Source organism: Phocoena phocoena, chromosome 15 (assembly GCF_963924675.1).
Source record: "Phocoena phocoena chromosome 15, mPhoPho1.1, whole genome shotgun sequence".
In the NCBI taxonomy this organism is placed as follows: Eukaryota; Metazoa; Chordata; class Mammalia; order Artiodactyla; family Phocoenidae; genus Phocoena; species Phocoena phocoena.
The window spans coordinates 58,645,145-58,671,537 of record NC_089233.1 but is presented as its reverse complement, the minus strand read 5'-3'; the positions used below and the strand labels follow the sequence as shown (position 1 = coordinate 58,671,537).

The 26,393-nt window shown below is 54.2% G+C and overlaps 4 protein-coding genes across 6 annotated transcripts; 2 read left to right on the top strand and 2 right to left on the bottom strand.

The window, feature by feature from the left end:
* Nucleotides 1-243: 243 nt before the first annotated feature.
* CPXM1 (carboxypeptidase X, M14 family member 1) lies at nt 244-6,526 on the bottom strand. Its single transcript, XM_065892102.1, has 14 exons — nt 6,313-6,526; nt 4,861-5,022; nt 4,564-4,673; nt 4,317-4,456; nt 4,121-4,211; nt 3,344-3,494; nt 3,171-3,259; nt 2,719-2,842; nt 2,435-2,631; nt 2,168-2,347; nt 1,786-2,083; nt 1,472-1,611; nt 717-819; nt 244-615 (listed from the first exon to the last, which is right to left on the bottom strand). Exons 1-14 carry the CDS (start codon nt 6,482-6,484, stop codon nt 377-379), a joined length of 2,196 nt encoding a protein of 731 aa, XP_065748174.1. The 5' UTR covers nt 6,485-6,526; the 3' UTR covers nt 244-376.
* Nucleotides 6,527-12,706: 6,180 nt separating this feature from the next.
* C15H20orf141 (chromosome 15 C20orf141 homolog) lies at nt 12,707-13,291 on the top strand. The gene is given in 3 exon segments (XM_065893621.1): nt 12,707-12,776; nt 12,779-12,968; nt 13,054-13,291. Coding segments are annotated over 3 exon segments (498 nt in total).
* A 572-nt stretch (nt 13,292-13,863) lies between these two features.
* TMEM239 (transmembrane protein 239) lies at nt 13,864-14,504 on the top strand. The gene is made up of 2 exons (XM_065893608.1): nt 13,864-13,901; nt 13,983-14,504. The coding sequence occupies exon 2, from the start codon at nt 14,049-14,051 to the stop codon at nt 14,502-14,504; it is 456 nt and encodes a 151-aa protein (XP_065749680.1). The 5' UTR covers nt 13,864-13,901; nt 13,983-14,048.
* A 6,784-nt stretch (nt 14,505-21,288) lies between these two features.
* PCED1A (PC-esterase domain containing 1A) lies at nt 21,289-26,341 on the bottom strand. 3 transcript variants are annotated; one of them, XM_065892109.1, is made up of 8 exons: nt 25,929-26,341; nt 25,475-25,635; nt 24,866-24,945; nt 24,519-24,757; nt 24,274-24,424; nt 23,910-24,156; nt 22,025-22,291; nt 21,289-21,675 (listed from the first exon to the last, which is right to left on the bottom strand). In XM_065892109.1, the coding sequence occupies exons 2-8, from the start codon at nt 25,596-25,598 to the stop codon at nt 21,428-21,430; spliced, it is 1,356 nt and encodes a 451-aa protein (XP_065748181.1). In that variant the 5' UTR covers nt 25,599-25,635; nt 25,929-26,341; the 3' UTR covers nt 21,289-21,427. The 3 variants fall into 3 exon arrangements, with proteins under 3 accessions (XP_065748181.1, XP_065748182.1, XP_065748183.1); XM_065892110.1 differs by having other exon boundaries at nt 25,475-25,619; nt 25,929-26,296; XM_065892111.1 differs by having other exon boundaries at nt 24,519-24,604; nt 25,475-25,619; nt 25,929-26,296.
* Between the last annotated feature and the right edge of the window lie 52 nt (nt 26,342-26,393).

The window sequence follows — 26,393 nt, the reverse complement described above, 5'->3', positions numbered from 1 at the left end:
TGAGCAGGTGCTTACAGAATGTTTCACAGCACCGAGTGGTGTCTGCCACAGAAGTTGATGGGTTGAAGAGTTGCTCTATCAAGCCCTGGTTCAGGAAGAACCCAAGTGGGATCCGCTTTCCACACTATTTTTCCAGAAGTCGACTGATGAGAGTATGCAAGTGTGTGCAGAATAGGATCGGGGAAGCTGAGGGCTGGCCCAGGTGGAGGACCTGGGACATAGAGACCACAGGAAGACTGGCTAAGGTGCCAAATGGCTTTAATGAGCCTGAGCATCTTTCCCCCTACTTTGTCCCTCCCTCCCAACTCTCCGTGTCCCCTCCTTCATTTCTAGACAGGTCCAGCCTGCCCAAGGCTCTGGGACTCTTCGGCTAGTGTTAATTCTGTCCCCTCAGTCGCTCCAGCCGCCTCCTAAGGTCCGGGGGCACCTTGGCCCCAGCTGCCAGCAGCTCTCGAAGTCTCTGTTTGGGAGTCTTGGTGAGGTGGAAATTGCAGGGCACAGGGCCCTCTTCAAAGGTGACCCGGCAGTTCCGAGTCGCTGCGTGGTAGCCCTCAGCACTGGCAGTCACCACATAGTCCCCTGGGGTCAGCAGGCGCCAATAATCCCCGCCCCATGCTGAGAGGAGTGAAAGGCAAGATCAGAGTCCAGTGGTCCTCAGCTTCTGACCCAGCTAAAGCCTCCCACACCTCCCCCCATCCCCTCCCCGACACACCCACCCGTTGTTACATCATGGTTAATCCCATCCACAGCAATGACAGCATCAGCAATCCCAATCTCCGTGTCCTTGTCCCTCACAACTCCGGCAATGCCCATGCGCACCTGTGTGGGAAAAGGTTATCAAAACCCCTTTCCTTCTGTGTGAAAACGTGGTCTTCAGTTCATTTTCTGCCTCTGTTCCCCACAAATTTGATAGAGGTGGTGCGTCTACTCTGTTCTACGTGACAATACTCTGGTGAAAATATCTCCTGGTCGACATATTGCATCTGGATTGGGAGAACTATAAATGCCTGGCAGGAGGGCATATCTATGGGCTTTCCCGAGTTCAGTGACTCTTGTTATTGGCCTTGTGTTTTAGAACTCTTGGAAACTATACTTACGGAGTCATTCCAAGGGACATGAGTTCTGTGAAAAGTGAAGTGTCTATGCCAGGGCATTTCCTGCACTTGCAAAACTGGACTCTCTTCAGAGAACAGCTCTGGATCAGCTCTATGGACAATTCCCTGGACTGCTGTCAGGTCTATTCCCACCCGCTAACAATGTCTTACACCACCCCGCTGGCAAACTGTGATTCCTGTCCTGTATCCCTCCAAGTCAATCTGATGCTGAGTGAGTGTGACCCATGGCACCTGTGAGTCAGAATGCTCAGCCTGACCCTAGGCTCAGTTCCCTATTGGGAGTTGCATCAACATGGAGAAGAGACCAGTCAGGAGTGACTCGGGCAGGCTGGGCACAGGGGGGATTCAGGTCCGACCTGTTCCAGGTAGGTGAGAAGGGCATCTTTGTTGTTCTCCCACTCCTGGCGCAGCTCGTTCTCGTGAGGGAACTTGTCACAGGACAGCTCCACAGTGACCTCAAAGCAGTTGGTGTGTAGGTAGCTGAAGTCATTCATGCCTAGGGGTACCGCAGACACTGGAGCCTAAAGGGGCGGGATGGAAGCCCTGCCCTCCTGGTGCCCTCCTCTGGGAGACACTTCCTGGTGACAGTTGACACCAGTGGTTATGTGAGAGCAGACTGTCTTATTGGGCAGTTATGGGGACGGAGCTAACCCCACCCTTGGGCACATACTCCCAGGAACTGTGTGCCAGTCAGCCCCGTTGATGATGTTGCCATACGAGGAGAAGTCCTGGCTGTGGCAGGGTCGGCGATCTGGGTCCTGCATTGCCCAATTAGTGCCAGCATAGACAGTGCTGAGCCAGCGAAACACTGCCTCATCTGGGGTGGGCGTGAGTTCACGGGCAGCCCACGGAGTCCGAGTCATGTCAAAGGGATAGGACACCACGAGCTCACCCCCGTGGAGGTTGGCACTTAGCACAAAAGGGATCCGTTCCATCCACTTGATCACTGCCCGTGTTTCAGGAGCCACCTGGACAAGGGCAGGTCAGAGGGGTGGGAGACAGAGACAAAGGCCCCTAGGGTGGCCCTCCACCACTGCCCCCAGAATACTCACAGTGGCATTGGGCAGGGTGTAGTAAGTAGGCAGTGGCAGGTGATGGTTGGGGACAGTGTCAGGCACCAGCCCATCATCCTCTGCTTCCCACAGTGGTGTGTTGAGGTCAGCAAAATTATGGTTAAGGTCAATGCCCTGATGGTTCCAGCGGCCCTCTGCCCAGCCCACCAGCTCCGAGCCCTGCCAGGGACGAAGTTTGTTCAAGCCAAGCAGGCTCCGGGCACCACGACAGAAGGAGCAGGCTGGCCCTCGGGCCAAGTGGCCTACCCGGCGGAAGGCAGTCTCATAGCCGTCAGGGTTCATGGAGGGCAACAGGTGAATGCGTGTCTCGGTGAGCAGCCGGGTCACCCGCGGGTCCCCTCTCAGGAACTCACGGCACAGGAACTGCATCAGGAGCAGGAGCAACTCCCGCCCCAGGGCCTCATTCCCATGCATGCCAGCCACGTAGCGCACCTCAGGCTCTCCTGGGAGCACACAGGTGCTCGCAACTGGCTCGTGCCCCTGCCCCTCCCCGCCACTGTGCCCACCTCTCCCACCCCACCTGCCAGTACCCAGCTCATGCTCCCCAGGCTGGTCCGACATTTCCATCACATACAGCTTCAGGCCCTGGTGGCTCTTCCCAATGCTGTAGACGCGGGTGATGTTGGGGCACTGCTCGTTCACCTGCTTCATCAGCTGGGGGGTGGAGTGCACCTCCCATGGTGCAGGGCATGGGAGGATCAGACCCAGGGGTCAGACCACATGTGGCCACGGAAGGACTTCAAAAGCTTGTGGTGGCCCATACAGATGGGGACACCACGGCACAGTACAGGAGTGGGCAGCAGCAGACCAGAAGGAAGGGTCAGAATAAGGGAGGCACCATAACAAGGGAAACTGGGGCAGTTTAGGGGTCAACAGGAGGGTGAGATGAGGGTGGACATGAGGGCAATCATAGCCAGTTATGCCCTGGTAGGCGGAGGACCTGAGATGGGCAGATCCCTCCCTCCTGGGTCATAGGGGTTACCTTCCTCATGGCTTTATAATCATGATGCCGGAAGTCCAGTGTGTCGGAGGATCCCAGCACAGGGACCTCAGGGAACAGACCATTAGGATCTGGTAGAGGATGAGTTCCCAATAAAGGGGGAGTTCCCAGTGGAGGGTGCACCCTGCCCATCCAACCCTTGTCTTACAGCCCACCTGAGACTGGACAGGCTAGGATCTCTGCCCGGAGGCAGGATGCACCTCCCTGGAGCCAGGTCTGGGGCAGCAGGCGAATGAAACGGGCCACCTGCGGCTCAGGCAGGAGGTTCAGCACTGGTGTCTCTGGGTCCGAATTGGCAGGAAATACCTGGGGGCATCAAGTTCTTTGTAAGGGTGGCTTGAACCCCAGCAGCCAGCCTGGCGGAGGGCCCAGGGAAGGAGCTCAGGCCGCTGAGCTCACTGAAAAATCCACCCCGGTAGGCTCAGCTGGAGACTTGCCCACTGTGTCAAACACAGACCGCTGCCCACAGCCTTTGCCAGCAGGCAGCCCTAGGCAGCCACACTTTCCATTTTGGTCACAGCTCATTAGACCAATATGGCCATGTGACTCAGAAGCAGCCAATCCTAGAGGTGGCCAGGACCCCACACTGTAGCCTGGGGTAAAAAGGGGTCATTGAGATGGGGAAGCCAGAGCTATGAGGAGGTGAGAAGTGATGCAAGGACCAGGGGCCCATCACCAGAAAGGGTGTTCCAGCAGGAGGCTGTGGCATGGAGGAAGGACTGGGGGAGGATACAGGCATCCAAAGCAGCCTTCCTCCCAAGGCTGTCTGCTGGGTGCCACCCATCCTGACAACAACCCCCCTTCTCCTGGGATGCCCAAGTGGACACCTGTTCCTTGTCCTCAGAGGAGCCCCAGCCCAGCCCAGCACCCTACAGTGGGCCAGGAGCCCAACTCTCAGCATAGAGGGCCCCAGCCACCATGGGACCTCTCACCGCGTCCATCCCACTGCTGCGATTCTTACTCCCCCACCAGGTAAGACTGTCATTGCTGAACTGGACCTTGTATGATGTGACCCAGTCATACCTGGCAGGAAAGATGGGTAAAGATGATGGGTGGCTCCCAGGACTCCCACCCCAGTCCTCCTGAGTCTGCCCATGACTTCCCTGGTCTGGAGATATCCTGCCTCACCTCCAGATGGAGTTCCTGCCCTGTGTGATAATGCCTGAGAAGTGGGTGGGGTGCCTAGCATCCACCTGAAGCCATGGCTCGGCATCCTGCCGCTCGGCACACCAGGCACCATCAAAAAGATCACCATCCTCCAGGCCTGACTGTGGGCACAGGACACAGTAATCACAACCAGGCAGGCAGTATGGGGTAAGCCTTAACCGAAGGTGGGAGGGGCAAGTAAGTAGGTCCTAGGGGTTGCCTTGCTGACCTGGATGTTGAGCCGTCCTCGGTGTGGTCCAAGACCAAAGGACTGGCTGCTAGATGCATCAAGCTGATTATCTGAAACTCGCAGGGACTCCAGGCCCAAAGGGGGACAGTCTGGGACAGGGACAGAGCAGTAAAATGGGACCAGAGAAAGAGTGGTCAGAGCACGTAGGAAGCTGAGCCTAAGCTTGCCAGTGTGTTGGACAGGCTGGGGGCATGTCTATGCCCAGGAGACCAAGAGCTACATTAGTTTGTGCCCCAGAGACTGCAAGTCTGGGCAGGGCCCCTGAAACGGTGGTACCTGGTTCTTGCTTCTCAGGGACGTCAAGGGTCCTGGCAGGGCTGGTGGTCACTGAAGCCCTGGCAGTCACCGGGGGTCTGGAGGGAGTTAGCTTCTTTCGCTTCTTCATAATGATCTTTTTCTTCTTGATGACTCGAATCCGGACATGCTGTTCTGAGGTCCCTGGGGACCAAGGAGGCAGAGCACCAGGGAGGGAAAGGATCACACAAAACCCCAGATGGAGAGGTCTGCCAGCGCAAGAAAGCCTGCAAGTCCACAACAGGCCCCACCACACATATCCAAGAACATTGGCATGGACTTAAAGGCCCACAGGCTGACCCCCAACCTATCTCTCCAGCCACTTCCTTGATTCCTTCTCCCCTCTGACGGCTTGGCCCTCACCAATAGAGAGCTACACTGCCACTAGGAACTATCTGCTTACTCCAAAGAGCTGAATTTGGTTTTTTAACTCCTTCTTTGCCCGGCTGTCCGCTTCCCTGTCATCCACCACCTTTGATTTTATTGCCTAATTCCCATTCTTCCTTTGCATCCCAGCCCAGATACACTTCAAGGAGCCTTCCTTAGCTCCAGACTCGGTCTCATGCCCCCAAGCCTCTGTACCACCTCCATCATTATGTTTGCCGTCTGAGCTGAGATGTCCTGTCCTCAAATCCATGTCTGCCCGGGTGCTCAGGCCTTCCAGAGCTGGACCCCTGCCCTGCCTGCCCTTCAGTACAAAGCATTCATGGAACAGGGCAGGTGCCACTAGTTCCCCACCCAGCCTAGCTCCACAGATGCCCCTAGAACATGCTGTACATTTTTGTGTTAGGTGCCCTTTGCCTTTGCACAGACTGTTTCCTTCCTGGATGCCTTCCTCTTCAGCTCTTCCTAATTCAGAGATACCCTTCAGGACCAGTTCCACTTGCCTCTCCCAAGAAGCCCTCCTAGGCTGCCAATCCCCTTGCTTTCCTCCTCTTACTCCCACATCTGAAAAGGTGGGAAGTCAGGCAGCCTTCCCCCTCCCTTCCCCAGGCAGTGCCACGTTCCTCCTGGCAGAGAGCTCTTCTTCCCTTCCTTGGTTCTTTCCTTCCAGGCCCTGCCCTCAGTCTTGCTCTGCACCCTCCTCCTTTGTCTGCACCTCTTTCTCCCCTCCTCCTGGCTCTGGCCTCAGTTTCCTCATCTGTGAAAAGGGAAAGTTTGGGGCTGGAAGAGGCAGCATCTAACTGGTTCCTGTCCCAGGACTGCTGACTTGGTTTGGCAGGGAACTGGGGCTGCTGACTCAGCAGCCATTGTACTGGGCAGGGAGCGTGTGTGCGTGGGGAAGGGTCGCCACACAGGGGCTGGGCACGGAGTGTGGCGTGTGTGGCGTGTGTGTGGTGTGTGTGCGCGTGCTGGGGAGGGGTCGCCACACGGGGGGCGGAGGAGTGGGACAACCGGCCCGCGGAAGAAGCGGGCCGTGGGTCGGGAGCTCACCGTTCTTGTTCCCTGCGGACAGCTCTGCCTGGCTGCTACGCGGGGCCGGGGTCGAGACCGGGGCCTCGGTGGTCGCGGGCGACGCCAGGCCCAGCACCGAGGCGCCGGACGCCCCCAGACTCACCCCGACGGCAGGCGCGAAGGTGGCCAAGGCGAGCAGGAGACCCCACATGGCTGGGCCCAAAGCGAGGACACGCGCTGGACCCACGATGGCCGGTGGGTTCGCCTCTTCCTGCTGGGGCTCGGGAGCCCCCCGCCCCTTCCTGCCGCCGCCGCACGCCCCCTGCGGCCTTCGACACGCCCACAGCCCGCTAGTTGGCCTCGGACCCTGGAGCCGAGGGGTAGGCAGGGGAGGGGAGAGGAAGGTAGGGGCGGGGAGGGGCCAGGGCTGCAGCCCAGGGTCTCCGCACCCGCCGACCCTCCCCCTCCCTCTCTGCCCCGCGCCCCAGCCCCCCGCACCTAACCACATATTATCCTCTCTCGGCAAAGACCCTGCACCCTGGATTCCACGCGATCCTGTGCGCCTGTCCCACAGTGGGCACTTACTGTGTACCATGACCCGTGCCACGCGCTTTACCCGTGGCCTCTCAGACAAATCTCATCTTACAAACTGGTAAACTGAGGCTCAGGGCGGCTAACTGACTTAGCCTAGGTAGCGAAGCCGAGAACTTTGGGGAGGAAACTACAACCCGAGAGGGAAATCTATCCAGTCAGAACCCCCTGCCAGGACGAGTGGGACGGAAAGAAGGGTGAGAGGAAACTGAGGCGGCGGCTGGCGTACGGGGTGGGGGAGGGCTGGCTCTCCAGGAATTCTTCTGAAGGACACCCAAGGGGCCCAGCTAGAGGCGGTGCTTCCCACCCCCCCACCGCGCCTCTCCTCTCTCTTCCTTTCCCCAGCCTCCTCTCCTTTGCTCACCCGGCTGCCACGTTCCGGGGTTACATAATCCGAGTAGAGGCGTCTGAGCCTATGCCCAGCGGGCTGGGGCAGGGGGTGGAGGCTGATGCATGTCCTGCCCTCCCCCGCCTCACTCTCCTCTGGGAGCCGGCAGCCCTGGGTCTGTGTCTTCGGGACCACCTCCGACCCCGGGATTCCAGAGCGCAGGACCCTCCCCATCCCCCTCCGATGTCCCCTTTGGCTCCCCCACACCAGGGTCGCCTCCCCAGAAGGAAGGCATTCGTCCACTGTGCGCCTCTGGCCGGGGCTTTGCCTTTGCAAGGATCCCGCCGGGGAGACACTGCCATCCCCAAGTAAGAAGAGATGCCCAGAGGTGGCCGGGAATCCTCCGGAGTGCGCGGGGCCCCTGAGCAAATGTTTTCTGCAAGGTCACTACCCACATGAACAATTTGAATTACCCTAAATCTGCGTGTCAGCACCAATCTCGTCGGATCTCTCGAAAGGAATATGCGCTCCTGGAACTGAGACCCACCCCCAGTAAGAACGATCTCATAGACTCGAGTCCCGGAGCTCCTCAAGGCATTTGGTCCACCCCATGCGCTCTGGGTAGAGAACCCCCGAAAGGGAGTAACTGGGACAGGGCCCCCGCGGGTCCTGCTCCCGCCTTAGAGCGCCCCGCCTGGACACTACTGCCGGGTCCCAGTCACCAGAGGAGGATCTAGAAAAATTCAAGGAAGGCATGCCGAAGCGGAGGGTCCCTGAAGCGCCGGGCCGAGTCAGCGGCAGAAAGACGGTACTGCGGCCCCAGGCTTCGCAGAGGTGGGAGGCAGGGAGAGGCTCTGTGGAGCTAGAAGCGGGTCTGTACGAGTCCTGAGGACTACTCCACCTCCCGCCAAAACCAAGTCTGCCCACTTCCCGGGCCCCACCCTCATCCAAGTTTCACAGAGTGGTGCAAGAGGGTCGGGGCAGAACCTGGCTAGGACAGGTCAGCCTCCTGAGGCTCCCACCTCCTCCAAGCCCTTCCCTACACCGCAGCCAAATTGTCCTAGTGCGCTCACCTTCCAGGCTATTCCTGAAAATGTTCTTCCCCACCCACAGCTTTCCCACCTCATCTCCCTGTGTTCTCCCCCTGGCTCATATCTCTCCAGCCACACAGGCATTCTAGGTGTTCCTCCAATGCACCAGACCCATCCAGCCTCAGGGCCTTTGCACTGGTTCACCAAGTTTGTATCCTATCACTCAGATGGCCTTTCAATGTTACTTACTTCCCTGACCATTCTGACAAAAGTAAACTCCAGCCTCTACACGTACTATATCCTCTCACTCTGTTTTGTTATTGATTCAAGGTACTCAACCCTCTCTGAATATATCTTGTGTTATTTATTATGTGTTCTTTGTCTGGGTCCCCACTCCCACCCAGCAGAAGGTAAGCAGCCCCACAAGAGCCTTTTGCACCCAAATATTCACAGCTGTACCTCAGGGCCTAGAACAGTGCTTGGTCTCTAGTCAGTGCTCAAAAGTATGTGTATAATATGTTCAAGGTTAGAGGGAACCCAGGGCTGGAGGGAAGCTGGCCTCCTCAACAGTGCCAGGTTTTACAGGAAAGGAGTTGGCCAGCAATGAACTGGGAGACCTACCCCCAAAGAGACTGGTGGGACGGGGCATGCTGGCCATCTCCCACCAATCTCCCACCTTCTCACGCCCCTTCTAACTTGCTCATCCCTTCTGTTCTCCCTGCTCAGCTGCTGCCTTTGGCCCTTGCCATTTGGTTGCCTAGAGCTGCAAAGGCACCAAGTCCAGAAGCAGGGTCTAGAGGTGGCGGCTTCCAGGGTGCAGGTACTTGCACAGCCAGATCTCTAGCCCTGGGAGCCAGGTGAAGGCTTTTTCGTGGCCTCCCGAGAGCAAGGTTATGTTGCAAAGCACAAATGAGCAAGACTGAGCTGGACTGGGTGGAGATACCTGCCCCAAAGGGATTTTGGCTTAAGGGATGGTCTGGGACTCTCCTGGTTGCTCCCCAGTGTGGTCAGGTGGCTGGAGGCAGAGATGATAGATGACTTTGGTGCCACACAGACTTAATGTCACATCCTACTTCTGCTGTTCATTTTGTTTGCGTATCCTTGGGCGGTAATTTTACCTCTCCAAGCCTCAGTTTTCTCATCTGTAAAATGGGAACAATAATATCTTCCTCTTTGGGTTGCTGTGAAGTGAGATAATATGTGGTTCTTGGGGGCCACTACCAGATGAATTAAAGGTAGGGAAACAGCTTAACACAGTCCTCTTGCTCCCACATACGCAGATGGAATAAAACATTATCAAGAGAAGAGAGGAGGCTATGTGTCTGGCTGTACAAATTGAGAAGTAGGCAAATCTGCTGTCTCTCTGTGCCTCCTAATCTCCTGTCCCTGGTACTCACTCCCCACTAAGTGCTCTCCCTATGATGCAGGTGAGCTTTGATGGGGACTCCTGTGGCACCTAGAAGCATCTCCCCACGTTCCCGTCTCCCCTCACCACTACCTCCCCCAGCTATCTCTCTTTTGTACATCAACATCTTCTAGAGCCTTATTCCTCAAAGTGTGGCCGAGGACCAACAGCATCAGCAACCCCTGGGAGCTTGTTAGAAATGCAGAATCCCTGCCGAGACCTACTATATCAGAATCTGCATTTTAAAAAGATCCCCAGAGGATTCAACCCTAGGAGATTCAGGTGGGCTGAGAAGCATTAGGTGGAGGTTTAGAGCAACTCCATCTAAAATACATGAGATTCACAGCTTTCTGAGTTTGATGGTGTTTGATGCTGTTACTGGAAATTTTATCTCAAGCCATATGAGGACATCCACGTAACATTAGGAAATTGGTATTTCATTCATCCTGGGAGGGTATATTCCTGATCTCCACCAAAGGACCCTATACTGATTTGCTTGTTTTAAATGAAATCATTTTAATCGGAATACTACAGAATATAATTTTTAAGACCCTTTAAAAATATATATTTATTTATTTATTTTGGGTACACCAGGTCTTAGTTGAGGCAGGCAGGATCTTCAGTTGCAGCATGCAGACTTCTTAGTTGCAGCATGCGGAGTCTTAGTTGTGGCGTGCATGCAGGATCTAGTTCCCCAACCAGGGATCGAACCTGGGTCCCCTGCATTGGGAGTGTGGAGTCTTACTCACTGGACCACCAGGGAAGTCCATGTAGAATATAATTTTAAAGGTAAATCACATATAGGCCTGTAACAGAAGATTCTTCTCTATGCTTCTCTATTCTCAAGTCAACCACGTTTAGTTCTGTTTGTTATTCCTTCTTGTATTTACCTTTATGCTTCTATTGCTATTTCTTGGATTTTTATGTTTAGATGTTATCTGTGGATTTCCTGCTATGGAATTAAGGATTTAGCTTTCCTACCACCCCTCTCCCCAACATACACCAAAATACACATACACATTTCCTCCTGCCATCCTCCCAAAAGAACTAAATCACTGGAGTCAATATTCAGTGCTTATATTATGACCATGTAAAGATTATTGTTCAACTTTTTTTGTTCCCTGGAGTTAGCAATTACTTTGTTTTACCATTTGCTTGGTTTTCAAGGCACTAGTTGCTAATTCAATCCCAAAGCTTCCAACAAAACTAAACATTTTGCATATGTCTAAAAACAGCAGATAGGGACTTCCCTGGTGGCGCAGTGGTTAAGAATCTGCCTGCCAATGCAGGGGACATGGGTTCGAGCCCTGTTCTAGGAGGATCCCACATGCTGCAGAGTAGCTGAGCCCGTGTGCCACAACTACTGAAGCCCGCGCGCCTAGAGCCCGTGCTCTGCAACAGGAGAAGCCACTGCAATGAGAAGCCCTCATACAGCAACGAAGACCCAATGCAGCCAAAAATAAATAAATTAGAAAACAAACAAAAAAAACCCAGCAGATAATCAGTTTCATTTTCTTCTGGAGACATCCCTCCTGGAGCATCTATCTTTTGATTCCAGGCTGGGTTGCTTGCTTTCCTCGCCTGGAAACATAGCTGATGTCCCAGGTCTTTCTCATCACCACTCTCCTGTGTTTAGCCTCACTTCTTTCTTAGTTTAGTTCCTTATTTTTCTGAAGCACATGCTCTAGTAGCTTCCTAAGAAAGAGTGTATGCAAGGTCAAGTTTTTGAAACCTTGTTTGGCTTAAAATGTCTTTATTCTACCCTTATACTTGATAATCGTTTAGACAGATATGTTACTAGGTTGTAAATCATTTTCCCTCAGAATTTTGTGGGCATTGCTTTATTGCTCTGGGAAGACTCAGAGAAAGGCAATCAATGAATGGTTCCAAGGGCTGGGGGCATTGGCTCTATGACTGTTGAGCTCACCACCACCAAAGATCTCAAGGTCACCAGGCTTGAATCTTTGAACAGAATCCCCTGGAGGCAGATATGCAGCCGGACCCTTGCTCTGTCTCCTCCTCTCCTAGGGCCTGTGTGGTCACTGTCCCCCTACCCCTACCTCCATCAGTTTTCCTTCGAAGTATGATATGTGAACAAGGATTAAGTTCTCTCAGTTATGACCCATTTCCACTCTTGCCTCTCAAGTCACTAAACTGAACCTCTGTAACCATTTACAGATTATTAGTGGAGATAGGTTTCCTTTCCAGGTGACCAATCCCTTCATACATGCTCATTTTCCATAATTTCATTCTTGGAGGGTGACCTTAATCTCCAATTTTGGGGTTACTATGTTGTAGCCCTCTTACAGTCATTCTCTGTGCCATTTCTGGAATGCCAGTATCCAGAACACCTCCCACAAACAGCAATGCTTCAAACAGCTAAACAGCCCCTTCCTGCCCCACCCCCATTTAGTAGGTCATGTGGGAGCCCTGCCCCAGAAAGCCTCTGGTTGCTTCCTGGCAGAGTCTATCTCTGCATTCCAGGACTGCAGTTCTGAAAAATCCCCCACAAGAGCCCACAGGCCTCACCCTACTTTCAGGGGAGAGAGCTGGGGACAGACAGATTGAGTGACTTGCCCCTGGACACCCAGCCCCGGGAACCCGAGAGACAAGCAGCCCTTCATCCTGTGGTAAGCTGCCCAGGTGGTGATGGGGTTATAATGCCTTCCTGGCAACTCAAATCCCCACCGGAGGGCCCTAGGGCGGAGAATTAGCAAAGACAAGAGGATTAGTCTTAGCTCTCAAAAGTCAGACCTCCCTTTGGCTAAACTCTGCCTAAGCTACCCGCTACTTATGAGGCCAGAACCAGCACTAGCCTGCCCCTTACCCCAGGTCCCCACCTGGCAGTAGGTCACAATGCTCCAGCCGCCCAACCCACCAGAATGGCTGACTGAAGTGGGAGGGGGTGAGGAGGGTTTGGTGGGTGGGTGTGTGGGGACGGGGAGATTTCTAAGGAGCCCAGCTCCCCACTGCCTGAGCTCACCCTTGAGTGTCTGCCAGGGCCCCACCCCCTCCCATGGTCCTCCCCCCAATACTCCTTCCCAGCCCTAGTCCTTCCTGTAACCTCCACCTCCCTCCATGACCCGCCTCTGCTTACCCAGGCCCAAAGCCCTTGCTTATCCTGTCCCAGTCCCTTCCAGGGGCGTGGGTGTGGGGAGGGATCGGGTAGCCCAGTGGGTCCATGTGTGTCCCCCTGGGGCCCTAGCCAGGCCCAGGTCCTGGACAGTATCCTAGGGCTGGGGGCACTGGGGCTGGCAATTCGGGCAGTCTTTTCCACAGCTGGCTCAGCCTCGCTGCTGCTGCTACTGGTCAGCTTACTGGCCTTCGACCTGCTCCACCGGTAAGTGGACAGCAGCCTGGCAGGTTGGGCAGGTGAGCAAGGGGTCAACCTCCCAAAGCCCAGCTGCCACCCTTTCTCTCCACAGGCCTGCAGGTCCCACCTGGCCACAGCACACACATCTCACAGGGGGCCAGAGTCAGGGGGCCGGCGAGGGTCCAGGGCAGCAGCAGGCTCCACTCCTGCCCACAGTGGCAGTCACAGGACGACTCAGCCTCCAGGAGGCTCTGCTGCTGCTGCTCCTGGGCCTGGGGCTACTCCTGGGAGCCCGCGGCATGCCCTTGGCACTGCTTGCCCTGGCTTTCTGCCTCCATCCTTGGGCCTGAATGCCCTCCGGAAACACACTGACAATGCTGTTTCCTCAGGCCTCCTTTCCTCCACCCTGGTCTGGGAAGGTGGGAGAATACTCCTTTATCCCCCAGCCTGCACCTACCTTGGGGGACCTCTGAGGTCTCCCCACAATGTGGACAGTAGATACCTAGGTCTGAGTCTGAGGGCATCAGTAAAAAGTGAGATAAGGGACAGGGAGCCCAGTGCAGGGAATGGAGCCATCTCAGAACCTCTAGGTTAGGGGTCACTATTCTGGCCTCCACTGTGGTTCTAGAGAATGAGGGTCCAGAGAGAAAGAACTGTAAGAGAGTGGATTGGGACTGGATATCGGCCAGCAGGGAAAGGAGGGATCCAGAGAGGTCTTTCCATAAGAAAACATGAGAAACTACATCTGTGGGCTCACCAGGCTCCCTGCCAGCCTGGAGGGTCCATGAAAGAGGCTCAGGTAAGCCTCACATCCTGCAGTGTTTCCTCTCTTGGCTGGACCCCACCCTAGTCCAGGTCACAATGGGGCTCCTTTGGGAAGGGTGGGGGCAGTGCGAGTGGGGGCTCCACTCTGGCTGGACGCTGCAGGAAGCAACATGACCTAGGTGGCTCTGCCCAGAGGTAAGACCCATGCCCCAGCTCAAAGCCCCACCACACCCATGCTGGTACCCTCCTGACCCCTGCACCCTCACCCACCCTAAGGTGCCAGGCATCTCCAGGGCTGCTCCTGCAGCTGGCGTGGCTCTCTCCCCAGGTGCACCAGAGGTGATGCAGCAGCCGCGAGCGGAGACGCATGCCATCGGGGCTGGTGAGGGGCCACAGCGTGCGGTGCCCTGGTCGGCCTGGGTCACGCGGGAGGGCTGGGTGCGCTGGTGCGTGTGCCATGTGCCCCCAAGCTGGACACAGTGGTGGACCACGTCAGGCTGGCGGCAACCGCTGCAGTGTGTGCTGTGGGGTCTGGAGGGGACCCTCTACCTGCTGCTGGTGCTGATGCTGTGCCACGCGCTCTTCACCACCGGCTCCCACCTGCTGAGCTCCTTGTGGCCCGTGGCAGCTGCAGCATGGCTCCATCTGCTGCCGGCTGTCCTGCTGCTGGTGCTCAGTGCCCTCCCCGCCCTGCTTTTCACCGCCTCCTTCCTGCTGCTTTTCTCCACACTGCTGAGCCTCGTGGGCCTCCTCACCTCCATGTCTCACCCAAGCCATGCTCAGGACTTGGACCAATAGAAGGGCAACCCCATCCTGCTGCTTGTGTCTGTTGAGCCCTGGCCTAGGGCCTGAAGCCCAGGGGAGAGGGAGGGCAGTTGGGACCAGGGCCTTCCTGCCTCAGCAGGCCCCAGACCTTCAGGCCTTAGTTGGGACTGGTCAGGGCATGCATGATGTTGCTGGAACTGGCAGGGTAGGCTGTCCTGACCTCTGGGCACCTCCCTCAAGCTGATGCTGCAGGTACTTAGGGTGGGGGGGGCAGGGACTTTGAGAAGAGACATTAGGGCAGAAGGCTTAGCCAGGGGCAGAGCTTGACCAAGCCGTCAAGAGCTCCCACATGCATGTGGTGACACCACTGGGGCCCCCTTAGCAGCTGGCAGCATCTTTTTTTTGCAGCTGCTCAACTGTCTCAGCTTCAGATTCATAGAGAACTACTTAGGTACCTCTGTATTTGCCATTCCCCCCACCAACCTCCTCTTTCCACTTCCCCAGGCTCTAGAAAGGGCCCACTGACAGAAACTTAGCTGCGAGAGGTCTAGCCAGAAGCCTCATGGGACCTCAGCCAACTCACCTTCCGGACCTTTCTGCCTAAGCATTCCCCCACTCCCTAGACTTCCTACCTCCTGCCTCAGTCCACATCCCCACCTCTGGGAAATGGGCCAACCAGTGTAGTGAGGTTCCCAGAGAGCACTTACTCTTTAAGACTCCTGAGGTTTGCTATGGAAAAACAAACAAGAAGTCCCATTTCACCCACCTATGCAATGTGTGGCCTTGGCCAATTAGTTTCTTTGAGCCTTGGTATTAAGTGGGTCCTGTCATGGAGCTGTTGTGAGTCAAAGGCAATAATACCTATGTGTGAAGTACTTTGAAAAGACCAGAAAACTGCACGATATTGTATTGAACTCTAAACAGCAGGAAGCTTCTCCAGGCCTTCAGAGAAATGTTCTGTCATGGATACAACTGGGGCCCTACCATGGTAAACAGCGGATGGACGAATGTGAACAAAATTTAAAAGGTTGTATGCCATGAAATCTCAAAATATGCAGGTGTCGAACTCTTCTGATTGTGAAATGCTTGGGGCTGGGGCTTGGTGCCAGGAAAAGTCTTGCACAGCTATGTGAGTGGGGAAAGCATGGCCCACGGGTTTCTAAAACCAATCCAACAAGCTGCTTACAGCACCAGGAGGGCCTTGGAAGGTGGCATCCCTTGATGCCCAGGATGCTGGCTGTTCACACATCAGCTAACCCTCCAAATAAAACAGTGAGTGATCAGTTACTACAGGTAAGACGTTTGATAGATAAGACCCACCACCTGACCCCCACCTCACTCCAGACCTCCACCTAATCCCTGACCCTCCCCAATCTAGTCTTGACCCCACTATATACATAACCCTAAAATCCCTGTTCCTAAATCCCTCAACCAAAAGGCCCCTCTCCTGCCAGCTAAATACTCAAGCCCTGGGGACCAGCCCCTAGAACCCAGGTTCATTTTTGCTAAAACCCATTTGCTGCGGAGTTTCATAACTCTGGTCATCTGGCCACTGGTCATCAACAGCAGCTCCTGAAACCCCAGACACAATCCTCCTTTTTTCCTTTCAGTTCTCCCTGAAATATGACCTGGTAGCAAGGGCAAAGGCAGGACATGGAGGTGGAATAGGTTCATGGTTAGCACAGGCTCTGGTGTATTAGCTGAAGCTGGGTTTGAATCCCAGCATTGTCACTTTCTAGCTCCATGGCTTTGGTAAAAATTGCTAAGCCTTCTTGAACTTCATTTTCCTCTTGGTTAAAACAAAGGCAAGAACACCTGTCTTGGGGCCCCTGTGGGGCACTTGGTATGTGAGGCAAAGTTTCTGGACTGACTCCTCACACCACAAACTGTAGCTATGCTGTTACCATCCCATTTTAGAGATGAGAAGTCAGGCACAGGATAGCTGCTTGCCAATGGCAAGGCCAGGTTGTTTTGAGTCCTAGTGCAGCCTAACAGGCTACTAAAGGGAAAGCAATGGAGGAAATATAACCTAACTGAAGACCCCAGGGCTTCTCAATGCCTGTTCTTTAAGCTCCTGTCAGAGATGAAGCCAGGATGCCAATCTTGGGCCCATCATTGACTTGGCCGTGCATTGCTAGCCAGGGACATCACTCCAGAGCCTTGGGGCCACTCTGATTGAGAGAGGAGGTTTCGGCCCAGACCAGACACACTGGGGGGCAGGATTTTGGCAGGAGCAAGGAGAAGGCCTTCTTCCCTTCCCCACATAAATATATATCTTCTACCCTCCTGCGTTGCTGGTGTGGGGTAGGGTGGCACAGCCAGACTGGAGAGCAGATAGGCAATACTTATCAAATTAGATCAACACATACCCTGTGACCCAGCAACCCAAAATGAATTCTCACAGAGGCCCATAATGGCCTTGTTCCTCAAAGTGTGGTCCCAGGGCTAGCAGTATAGGCATCACCTGTAAACTGGCTACAAATGTAGAGTCTCAGGCCTCGCCCCAGGTGTGATGAATCAGAACCTGCATTTTTAACAAGACTCCCAAGGGATAACTTTGCACACTGTGAGAAGTGCTGCAGGTGAGGGGATATGTTGAGGGGATACGTCTGAGAATGATGATTGCACTCACTGGTGGTGGCAGGAAATGGAAAATGTGAAACATGGTGGATGAGCACTGTGGAGAGGAGGCAGCAGTTAGAAAGGGTGGAAACTATATGGATTGATCTTGAAATCCTAGTGTTGAGTGAAAAGAAGCTGAATGAAAAATAATGCAATTTTTTTCACACAAACTTAAAATGCATGCCAACAAAACCAGACACTTTCTTCTTCTTCTTTTTTTTTTTCTTGATAAGAACAAAAAATAGAATGGAATGGCGAACTCTAGAGCCAGCCAAATGGGATGGATGGAGTACACAGATAAAAGGAAATAAAGTGAGGGACCTTGCAGAGAGGAAAGAAAAACATAACTCCTGAAATTACTTTAAATGTAGACAAAGTCATCCATTTAGACTTAAAACGCTTAATAATGCAAGCCTGGGGAGAATGAACATGCTAGAATGAAGTTCTAAGCCCTTCCGTTTGGGCCAAGAAGGGAAAGCTGTCCCACTGGCCTCAGTGACCTGGGAGGTTGGGTGAGTTTTCTTTGCTGGCCCTACCCCATCCAACCCCGCAGCGGGCTCAGATGGGGTGGGGTTCCAGTAACGCTCGTGGCCTGGCCAGAAAAATAATCAGATCAGGCGGAGCATAAAGAACCGGAGTGGAGGAGGTGTCAGCCGCGAGGGGCCTTGCATGTGAGAAAGCAGAGAGAGGATCCACAGCGGCATACACGCACCCTGGGGGGGCGCCTAGGAGCAGGAGCGCCCGGTAGGACTTTCCTCTGCCCCAAGGACCGGGGAGCAATGAGTAGGAGCGGCCAGGATGCGGGAGGGTCAGAGAGGGCGGTGTCAAGGGGGATCATAAGGCTGGGGGCTCCACTTGAGCTAGAGTTGTCAGTGGCCACCCTAGAGGGAAGAAGAGGGGTCTCTGGAAGCAGGCGGTGCGGCGCCCAGGGAACCGCTCAGGACCAGCTACGTGAAGCCGGGAGGGGGCGCTCTCACCCAGACGCTTCTGTGCCGGGGAAAGGGGGCGGCCTCGCCCCCGCTAGCGGGTGAGGGGAGCAGCACTACTCGCCGAGAGTCCGTGGCCACAGAGAAGGAGGGGGCCGACTGGATCCTTGGGGGAGGAGGAGGAGGAGGAGAAGACCTGCGCTGCGCGGGGAGGTTGCCCCAGGAGCGACCTCTAGGCTCAGGTGCGCGGGAGAGGGGTCAGGGCGACGGCTGGAGAGCGCCGAGCTCGCGCGTTGACCGTGGAGGTACAGTTGGGTGGGCATGGGCCTGATGTTGGGAAGGAAATTCCTAGCCTTGCCAGGGATCAGAGGGCTGTGGGCACCCACATAGGGTAAGTGCTAGCCACCCCCGTAAATCAACACCTCCCCCCACCTCCACCCCACCCCCGGAATCGCAGCCCCTTGACTCGGTGCATGGCTTGCTCCCCTAGCGGAGACCTCCAGCTCTGGCTACGAAGAGTCGGGCTTGGCTGGGTGTGGGAAGGAACTGAGGAGGAGGAGAGGTATCTCCCGGGCCGGGCCGGCAGTGGCGGAGAGGGTAGATCCTGGGGCCAGGAAGGAGCATCTCCGGCCCACTGGCGGCTTCACTGACTCCTCAAAATCTCCTTAACCCAAAACTCTAGCCTGAGTTCCCCAGCCTGAAACCCAGAGGCATCGAGGGCAGAGCTCATGAGAATCCAGGAGAAGGAAGGGCCCAATCTAGCCGGCTTCACTGTCTCCAACTGCTGTCCTAACCCTAGTCTATTATTCCATCCTTCCGGGGTTAAAGACCTGTCTTTTGTAAGGTTCTGTCAGGATATGGATGCAACCAACTTTGGACAAGTTATTTTCTGCTGAGCAAACATTTCTATTACCTTTCAAATATTTTCCATCTTCAAAATAGAAGAACTTAGGAGCTGTAGCTTTTATCATATTTTCTGGCCTGTGTCTTCAAATGTCTAAAACCAAAAAAGTTTTAAAAATTGATATGTGATACTGTATACTTGCAAAATATTTGTAACATATATGTAAGTTGTGAAGCCCTCTAAACCCAAGGATACCACATCCATCTAAAAGCCAGATGTTATGAGAATAGGTCCTCTTCCTTTGTGTTCATCTTCTGACTATACAAGCTGGAATTCCCAGACAATGGTATATGGAATTGCTGTTCACAGGTAACTTTGACTTGATCCTGATTTTGAAATAACTGCTTTTAGGTTTCCACCATTAAGAATTACTGTGGAGTTTTGATAGTTAACTTTTATCCAGTCAAGGAAATTCCTTTCTACTCCTAGTTTGCTAGTAGCAGTTTTGATCATGAGTGGATGTTGAATGTTAAAAAAAATTTTTTTTTCTTCATCTACTACAAGGACTACTTATTCTGCTTTATTCTGTTTATATGGTGAATTAAATTTTTAGGTGTCTTTTTAATGTTAAACCACTCCTGGATATCCTGATTCTTTTTTTTTTTTTTGGCCAAACTGCACGACTTGTGGGATCTCAGCTCCTGACCAGGGATTGAACCAGGCCATGGCAGTGAATCCTAACCAGTAGGCCACCAGGGAACTCCACTGGTTCCCTTTTAATTGACATATAATTCATACATTTTACATGAATAACATGCAGAAATATCGAGGGTATGGCTCAATTAAAAAATTTTTTTTGCCCTCACTGCACGGCATGCAGGCCGACCTGGGATTGAACCCATACCCCTGCACTGGAAGGGCAGAGTCTTAATCACTGGACTGCCAGGGAGGTCTCTGGCTCAATAAACTTTAACATATTTGTGTGTCTTTGTGTGGCCATGTAACTACCAGCCAGATAGAACTTTTCCATCATCCCAGGTAGTTCCATCATGCCCTTTCCCAATCAATACCTCCCCCAAAAGGTAACCACAATTCTGATTTCTATCACCATAGATTAGCCTATTCTTGAAATCATGCAGAATAAAATCATATAAAATGTACTCTAGTTTCTGGCTTCTTTCAACATTATATCTGTGAGATTTATCCATGTCATTGCATCTATCAGCATTTGTTTTCCTTTATTACTATCCCATTGTATGGGACGAATATCCACTCTCCTTTTTTAAAAAAAATTATGTTTTTGGCTGCATTGGGTCCTCGTTGCTGCGCGCGGGCTTTCTCTAGTCGCGGTGAGCAGGGGCTACTCTTCATTGCAGTGCGCGGGCTTCTCATTGCGGTGGCTTCCCCCCGGCTGCGGAGCACAGGCTCAAGGCACGCGGGCTTCACCAGCTGTGGCACACAGGCTCCGCAGTTGTGGCTCACAGGCTCCAGAGCGCAGGCTCAGCAGCTGTGGCACATGGGCCTAGTTGCTCTGTGGCATGTGGGATCCTCCCAGACGAGGGCTCAAACCCATGTCCCCTGCATTGGCAGGCGGATTCCTAACCACTGCGCCACCAGGGAAGTCCCCACTCTCCTGTTGATGGACATTTGGCTTGTTTCCAAGTTTTGGCTACTATAATAAAACTTTTATGAATATTCTTGCACAGGTCTTTTGGTAAATCTGTCTAGATGTACTCATTTCTCTTGAAGTGAAACTGCTGAATCACAGAGTACATAAATGTTCAACTTTAGTAAATGCTGCCCAAGAATTTCCAAACTGATTTGTATCAAGCAGTGGTTCCACTGCGTTTTTCAGCCTATCCACCTAATTCACTGTTTGGAGTTTCTGCTCTTTCCTGGTCATCAGATATGGTATTTACATTTCTGTTTCTCATTTTCACTTTTGCTTGGGTGATTTCTGAGAGGAGGAGGGTTCTAATCAGTCTCCCACAGGGGCTCAGGAGCTTTTTGTTTAGTTCCAACCACTTAATGAGTGTCTACCATGTGCCAAGAAATTGTGCAAGGTGTCTTGTATCTCCAGGAGCAGATGAGTGTTGAACATACACATGAATGTGTGAGACTGGTATAGGTAAGATCTAGCCAGATTCCAAACTGCATATAAAATATTGACAATTTCAACTCAGCCCTTGATACTTCCCAATCCCAAAGAGCTGCTGACAACAGAGAACCCCTCCAAGGTCTTTGTTAAGTACACGTGTGTTCTGGTGAGGGTGTAAACAAGTGAGACAGTAGGAAGGATGCATTCAATGATTTCTAAACAGTGTGGGTTAAAAGGTCCAAGGTCGCAGAGAGCCCAGAGGCAGGCTCCCCAACTTTTAAGATCATGGCTGGGAGACCTACTCCCTTACACAAAAAGATGCTACTCTGTTCTTCCATGCCTTTATTGGTGACAGCAATGGACAACAACAATGCCAGGCATAGCAAGATACCCTGGCCCAGCACCTGGGGTGGCAAGCAGGCACTGCAGGGCCACTGGCACATTCAGCTCCAGCATAAGATCCACTCTACCCAGGCCACGTCCCCGAATGGGGAGGAGGCCATTTGTCCAGTTTGTATGTATGGATCAGCCTGTCTGAGTGTCTGGGACGCTGCCTGCAGGGTGCCCCTGTTCTTGGCACGTGGTAGGGGCTGGTGTGAATACAGCGTGGCATCCCCCGGTGGACGGCCAGGCCCCGGTGCTGACCATGGGGGATAGGGCTGGGGACTGGAGGAGGCAGGGGGCCAGGCACAAAGTTCACTCCGGGGCTACATCCTACAAAAGAACCAGCCATTATCAGAGTGGGCTTCTGGCCAGGGTGAGCCCAGCTCTGCATTCAGGCAGTTCTGGTCCTCCAGGGTGAGTTTCTCTGGGCTTCAATTTCCCCATTTGCAAAATGGCAATACTACTTCCCCTACTTCCAAGTCAGGAAATTGTGACAATCAATGAGCTAATTAATGAGTCTAACAGATGCTGCTCCAGACTCAGTTGTGACTGAACCCAAGCCTGGGGGGCACAAGGGCTACCCAACTCCTCTCAGCCCACCTGGACACAGGAGGCTAGGATGGGGGATGTTCAAGGGGATGCTGGAAAAGGTGTGCTGGGAGGTTGTAGAGGCACCTACCTAAGTGGGGTGGCATCGAGCAGTCTTCTGTTGGATTGAAGTTGAATTCATGGGGTGGGAAGGGCTGGCCTGGGAAAAAAGGGGGATCCTGGGGCAGGAGTGGAAACAGAGGAGGTGGGGAGGGCTGAGGAAGAGGGTAGGGAAAATGCATGGGAAGGGGTAAAGGAGAGGGTGGGGGCAAGGCCAGCTGCTCCCTGAAGGCTGGGGTCTGCCCCTGGCTCCCCTGGAAGAGATGATCCGGCTCTGGCCAGTCCTCAATCCATGGGTCTAGGAATGGGATGGTTGTTTTAGGTAGGCCTGGGGAGCCAGGCCGCCCTGAACTGTGGCTGTCCACACTTCTAAACCTCTACTCCCTCCTCTTGGAGAACACAGCACCCTCTACTTCCTACCCAGGTTTCCTCATCCCCTCTCATTTCAGGCCAAACCCAAGCTGCACTCTTTCTTCCCTGCCTGTCTCAATAGTCAGTGGATTTGCCTTTGTTCTGACCTCATGCTCCCCTCCAGTCTCCTCCCTCTGTTGCCCAGCTCCTGTATCTTTAGCTTTTTCCTCTCCCAGCTCCTTGCCACAGACCAATAAATAAGCTTAGTAAACCTTCTCTCTTAAAAACAAAGATCCTGTCACTTCCTTCTCCCAGTAGGCCCTTGTTCCTTTCATATTTCCTCCCACAAAGAGTATTTTGCCCAGGTGCCATTCTCTCCATCAACTGCTCATTACTTCTTTTAACCCTACTCCACTCCTTCAACACTTATCCTATAAAATGTAACCACTTCCTTGCTTCCTGACAAGTCACGTGGCCAAGAGCCTCTGTCCTCCCTGAAAGTGACTCTACCCTTGTCTCCTCCATCAGCCCCTCTTCCCTTCCAACTCCAAAACATGGCTATTGTTTTCTCTTTCCGTCACTGTTCACATTCATGCCCTCAGCTGCCATCTCCCTGCTGGGCATCACTGACTCCAAATCTACTCAACATCTTCACAGTACCTCAAAGAGATCTGCCCTAACCAAACTTACCAACTCATCTTCCCACCCAACTCTTCCCTTTGATGTTCCTATTTCTGTGGCTCCAAACTGGATTCAGAAGACTTGAGCCACGATAAACTAGCCTTACAACCTTTAGAGCAACCCTTCATTTGTTGGGGATCAGTTCTCCAACTGATTTAGATGAGATTTAGTTCTCACCTAAAAAAACAAAGAAATTGGACTATTATATAATCAAGGTCCTAATTCACTTCCCTGATGTTCCAACTCCAGGCTAAAAGTGACATTCTTGACCTCTCTATGCCCTCACATCCTTTAATGCTACTACAGCCTTCTAACATGACTCGTGTCTCCAATTCAGTAAACACTATCCTGTAGGTAGTATGTACACAGCAATTGTCCTAGACAAGTGGCTTAAAGGGATGAGTTGTCAACAAGTGAGGCAGGAACCTTAGCCTTGGAGGACACGATCCAGCGCAGAAGCAGACATGGAATAATCACTCACGATGTTCCCTTTATAAGCAGGCAGGAACTGAGGGGGTGACAGCACCAGCCAAGGGGCTTCGTTGTTTCTGCCACACTGTCTGGATTACCTTTCCTCTGTTTCTGCCTTTCCACCCCCCACATCTACTCCTATCTAAAAGTATTCCCATTCCTTTTCCGTTTATCTGTAGCATAAGGGTCTCTGACATGCTGCCTTATGTGCTCAATGCTCACTCACATACACATAGGTGACCACACGGCTAGACCATACAGAAACCCAGGGGAAGGAAGGAGCACTCAGGATCCACAACGGTCCTTCAAGGGGCCTCTACTCCCCTTGAGGATCTCTGTCCTGTTGTTTATGAGCCCTATGCTTTGAGGGCCCTCTTTGCATCACTACCGTCCCCACCTGTGGTAGGGCTCACCATGGGGATAGTCACGCTTCGGCAGCTCCACACCCCAGGCATCAGCCACGTGGGTCAGAAGCAAGTGTGAGAGGTGGCGGTGGGCATGCTGGTCCCAGTGGACACCGTCCCGGTGACGGTGCTGTACTGCATGCCGGAAATGAAAGTGGAGGTCCAAGACATCGAAGCAGTGGTCCCCAGCCAGTGTAGCGCTATAGAAATTCCCTTCAACCACATCCCGCCGCAGAGAGCCTGCCAGAGGCTGGAGCTGAGTGATAAAGTGCAGCATCTAAGAGCCACAGAATGAAGCAGGTTTGGGAGGGAGGGTCCTCTATCTACCAGTCAGCTGCCCCGTCCTCTATCCTAAGGGGCTCTGGTCACTTGCCTCAGGCAGAAGGAAACCCCCAGTGACACGCTCTCCTAGGGGCATTGCCATGTTCCACACCAGCAGGCAGGAGTCTGGCAACACCTGGTCCATGCGCATGAACACCCGCTCCAAGTTCTCTCGGTAGCTCTCCATCGAGCAGCGGCCATACCTGTTGGGTAGCACAAAGGGTGGGCAAGAGCACAGGGGTGGGTGGCCTCTGAGCCATACCTCCACCCCTGGTTTCCCTCTCCCCCCGCCCCAACCTGGAGAGATCCCAGAGGCAGGAGTTGATGATCACCAGGTCCGGGGCAGGCCCATACGTCAGCTCCTCCAGGATTCCCTCGAGGTACTCGGAGTAAACGCGGGTGAGGAAGTAGAAGCGTACAAGGTGGTGGCCAGAACCCGAGCAGAACTGGCGGACCTCTCGGTACTGTGTCCCGTTGTGCAGCTCACCCAGCTGACCCCCAGCCATCAGCTGGTCCTGTTCAAAGCTCAGCTCCCCCTGCCCACCCCCCGACCCAGCTAGTCAGACCCATGCCAGGGAGGAGGACCCTACCAGGCCAGAGTCTGTGCCCACCCACCACTGGCATGGCCACCAAGCTTCCCTCACCTTGGCTTTCAGCTGGGCGGCTGTGAGCAGTGAGTCTTTCTGGAGCAGAAGCACCAGGTCTTTGTACACAGCCCGCTGGACTGCAGGGAGACAGAGATCCTGCGGCTGAGGCAGGCTGCACTCCACCCCAGCTCCTTCCAAATCCAGGCCTCCCATCTTCCCAGGGCTGGGGTTGCCCAACACCACCTTTGTGGAGTGTTGACTTAGAGACAGAAGAGAAGGTGAGGTTACAAAGTCCTGGCACTATCTCTGTTCCTTCTAGCTGTACATCACTTCTCAACTCAGTATATAGTGACCCAAGATCACCTAGCAGAAATAAGTCAGCCAAGTCACCCAAGAGACAGACGGCACAATCCACTGCTTCCATGAGGGACATTGTGGGGGACTGTCAGGAAGAAAAATGCTGAGCAAGGATGGGGTGAAAAGCTTGACAGGCTACATCTGTCAGGACACCTGTGTAAGGCGTTAGGGAAATAAAAAGAGAAAACCTACTGGACTGTTCCAGACTAGGTATCAGGAAGGAGATTTGAGATGGAGGCAGAGGGTTCAGATGCAGAAAAGAGGCTGCAGGTGTGGGACCGGGAAGTGTGATTCTAGAAGGGCACTCACTTGAGTCCCCCAAGATGACCACGAACTTGTTGTGTAGCAGCTGCTGGACTTCAGAGGCCTGGAATTGGACCATGGTGCTTCCCAGCGGGCAGCGCGCTTCCTCGTTCTCCAGACAGAAGACCATGACGCCGCCAACAACGACGGACTGCTGGGAGATGCCACTAAGCCGCGCGAGGGTGGGGACTCAGGACAGGTTGGCTCCAGGGCCCACACGGAATAAATGAGACCAGCGGCGGCCCCTTCAGGGCTGCTCTGGGCTACAGGGACCAGGTGGCGTTAGCAGAGTGGGGCCCATGGTGGCGCCGGTCTCCATTACACTTGGCACATGAGGCAGGAGGTCGCCAGGCCCGCAGGGCTCCAGGACACCGAGGCGCTTCCCGCGCGGTGCAGCCCTGCGCCCCGCCACGTGCCCGCCGCCGCCCCGCGCATGCGCGCGCTCGCTCGCGCCAATTACCGAGTCCCGGGGCGCCGCGCCGTTCACCCGCGACCCGGGCAGGCCCTCACACCGCGCGCCACTCCCGCAGCGGGGTCCGGGCCTGGCCTCATGTTCCCGCGCCCGAAGAGGCCGGTCGCTTCAGCACAGTCTCTGCCCCGCAGAGCCCGTGCGTCCCGGTTAGCGGTCGGTCCGCAGCCCGACGCCCAGCACTCTCCATGCGTGAGTCGCGGAGGCCCGACAGCGCCTGGGCCCTCCCCGCCCCGGGCTGCGACACTCACAACTCCCACTTCCGGTCACCCATGTCCTGCTCTGCCCGACGCCCGAGGGGACAGGAAGGCAGCAGGGGTGGCCGCCGTGGGGAGTAGGAGCCAGCGCCGGGCCCACCCGGGCGTGGGAGGGGCGCGGCGGCGGCCGAGTGCAGCCGCCCACAGCGGTGACGGCCGTGGCCGCGGCGTCGCCACGTGACCCGGACGGGCGGAAGCG

Coding starts and splice junctions, on each gene's coding strand:
- CPXM1 (XM_065892102.1), bottom strand. CDS start 6,484: ATGTGGGGTCTCCTGCTCGCCTTGGCCACCTTCGCGCCTGCCGTCGGG. Junction 4,674..4,860: donor CCCTGAGAAGCAAGAACCAG/GTACCACCGTTT, acceptor TCCCTGTCCCAG/ACTGTCCCCCTTTGGGCCTG. Junction 4,457..4,563: donor GAGGACGGCTCAACATCCAG/GTCAGCAAGGCA, acceptor CTGTGCCCACAG/TCAGGCCTGGAGGATGGTGA.
- TMEM239 (XM_065893608.1), top strand. CDS start 14,049: ATGCAGCAGCCGCGAGCGGAGACGCATGCCATCGGGGCTGGTGAGGGG.
- PCED1A (XM_065892109.1), bottom strand. CDS start 25,598: ATGGTCTTCTGTCTGGAGAACGAGGAAGCGCGCTGCCCGCTGGGAAGC. Junction 24,425..24,518: donor TGCCTCTGGGATCTCTCCAG/GTTGGGGCGGGG, acceptor GCTACCCAACAG/GTATGGCCGCTGCTCGATGG. Junction 22,292..23,909: donor GAAGCGTGACTATCCCCATG/GTGAGCCCTACC, acceptor TCCCATTCCTAG/ACCCATGGATTGAGGACTGG.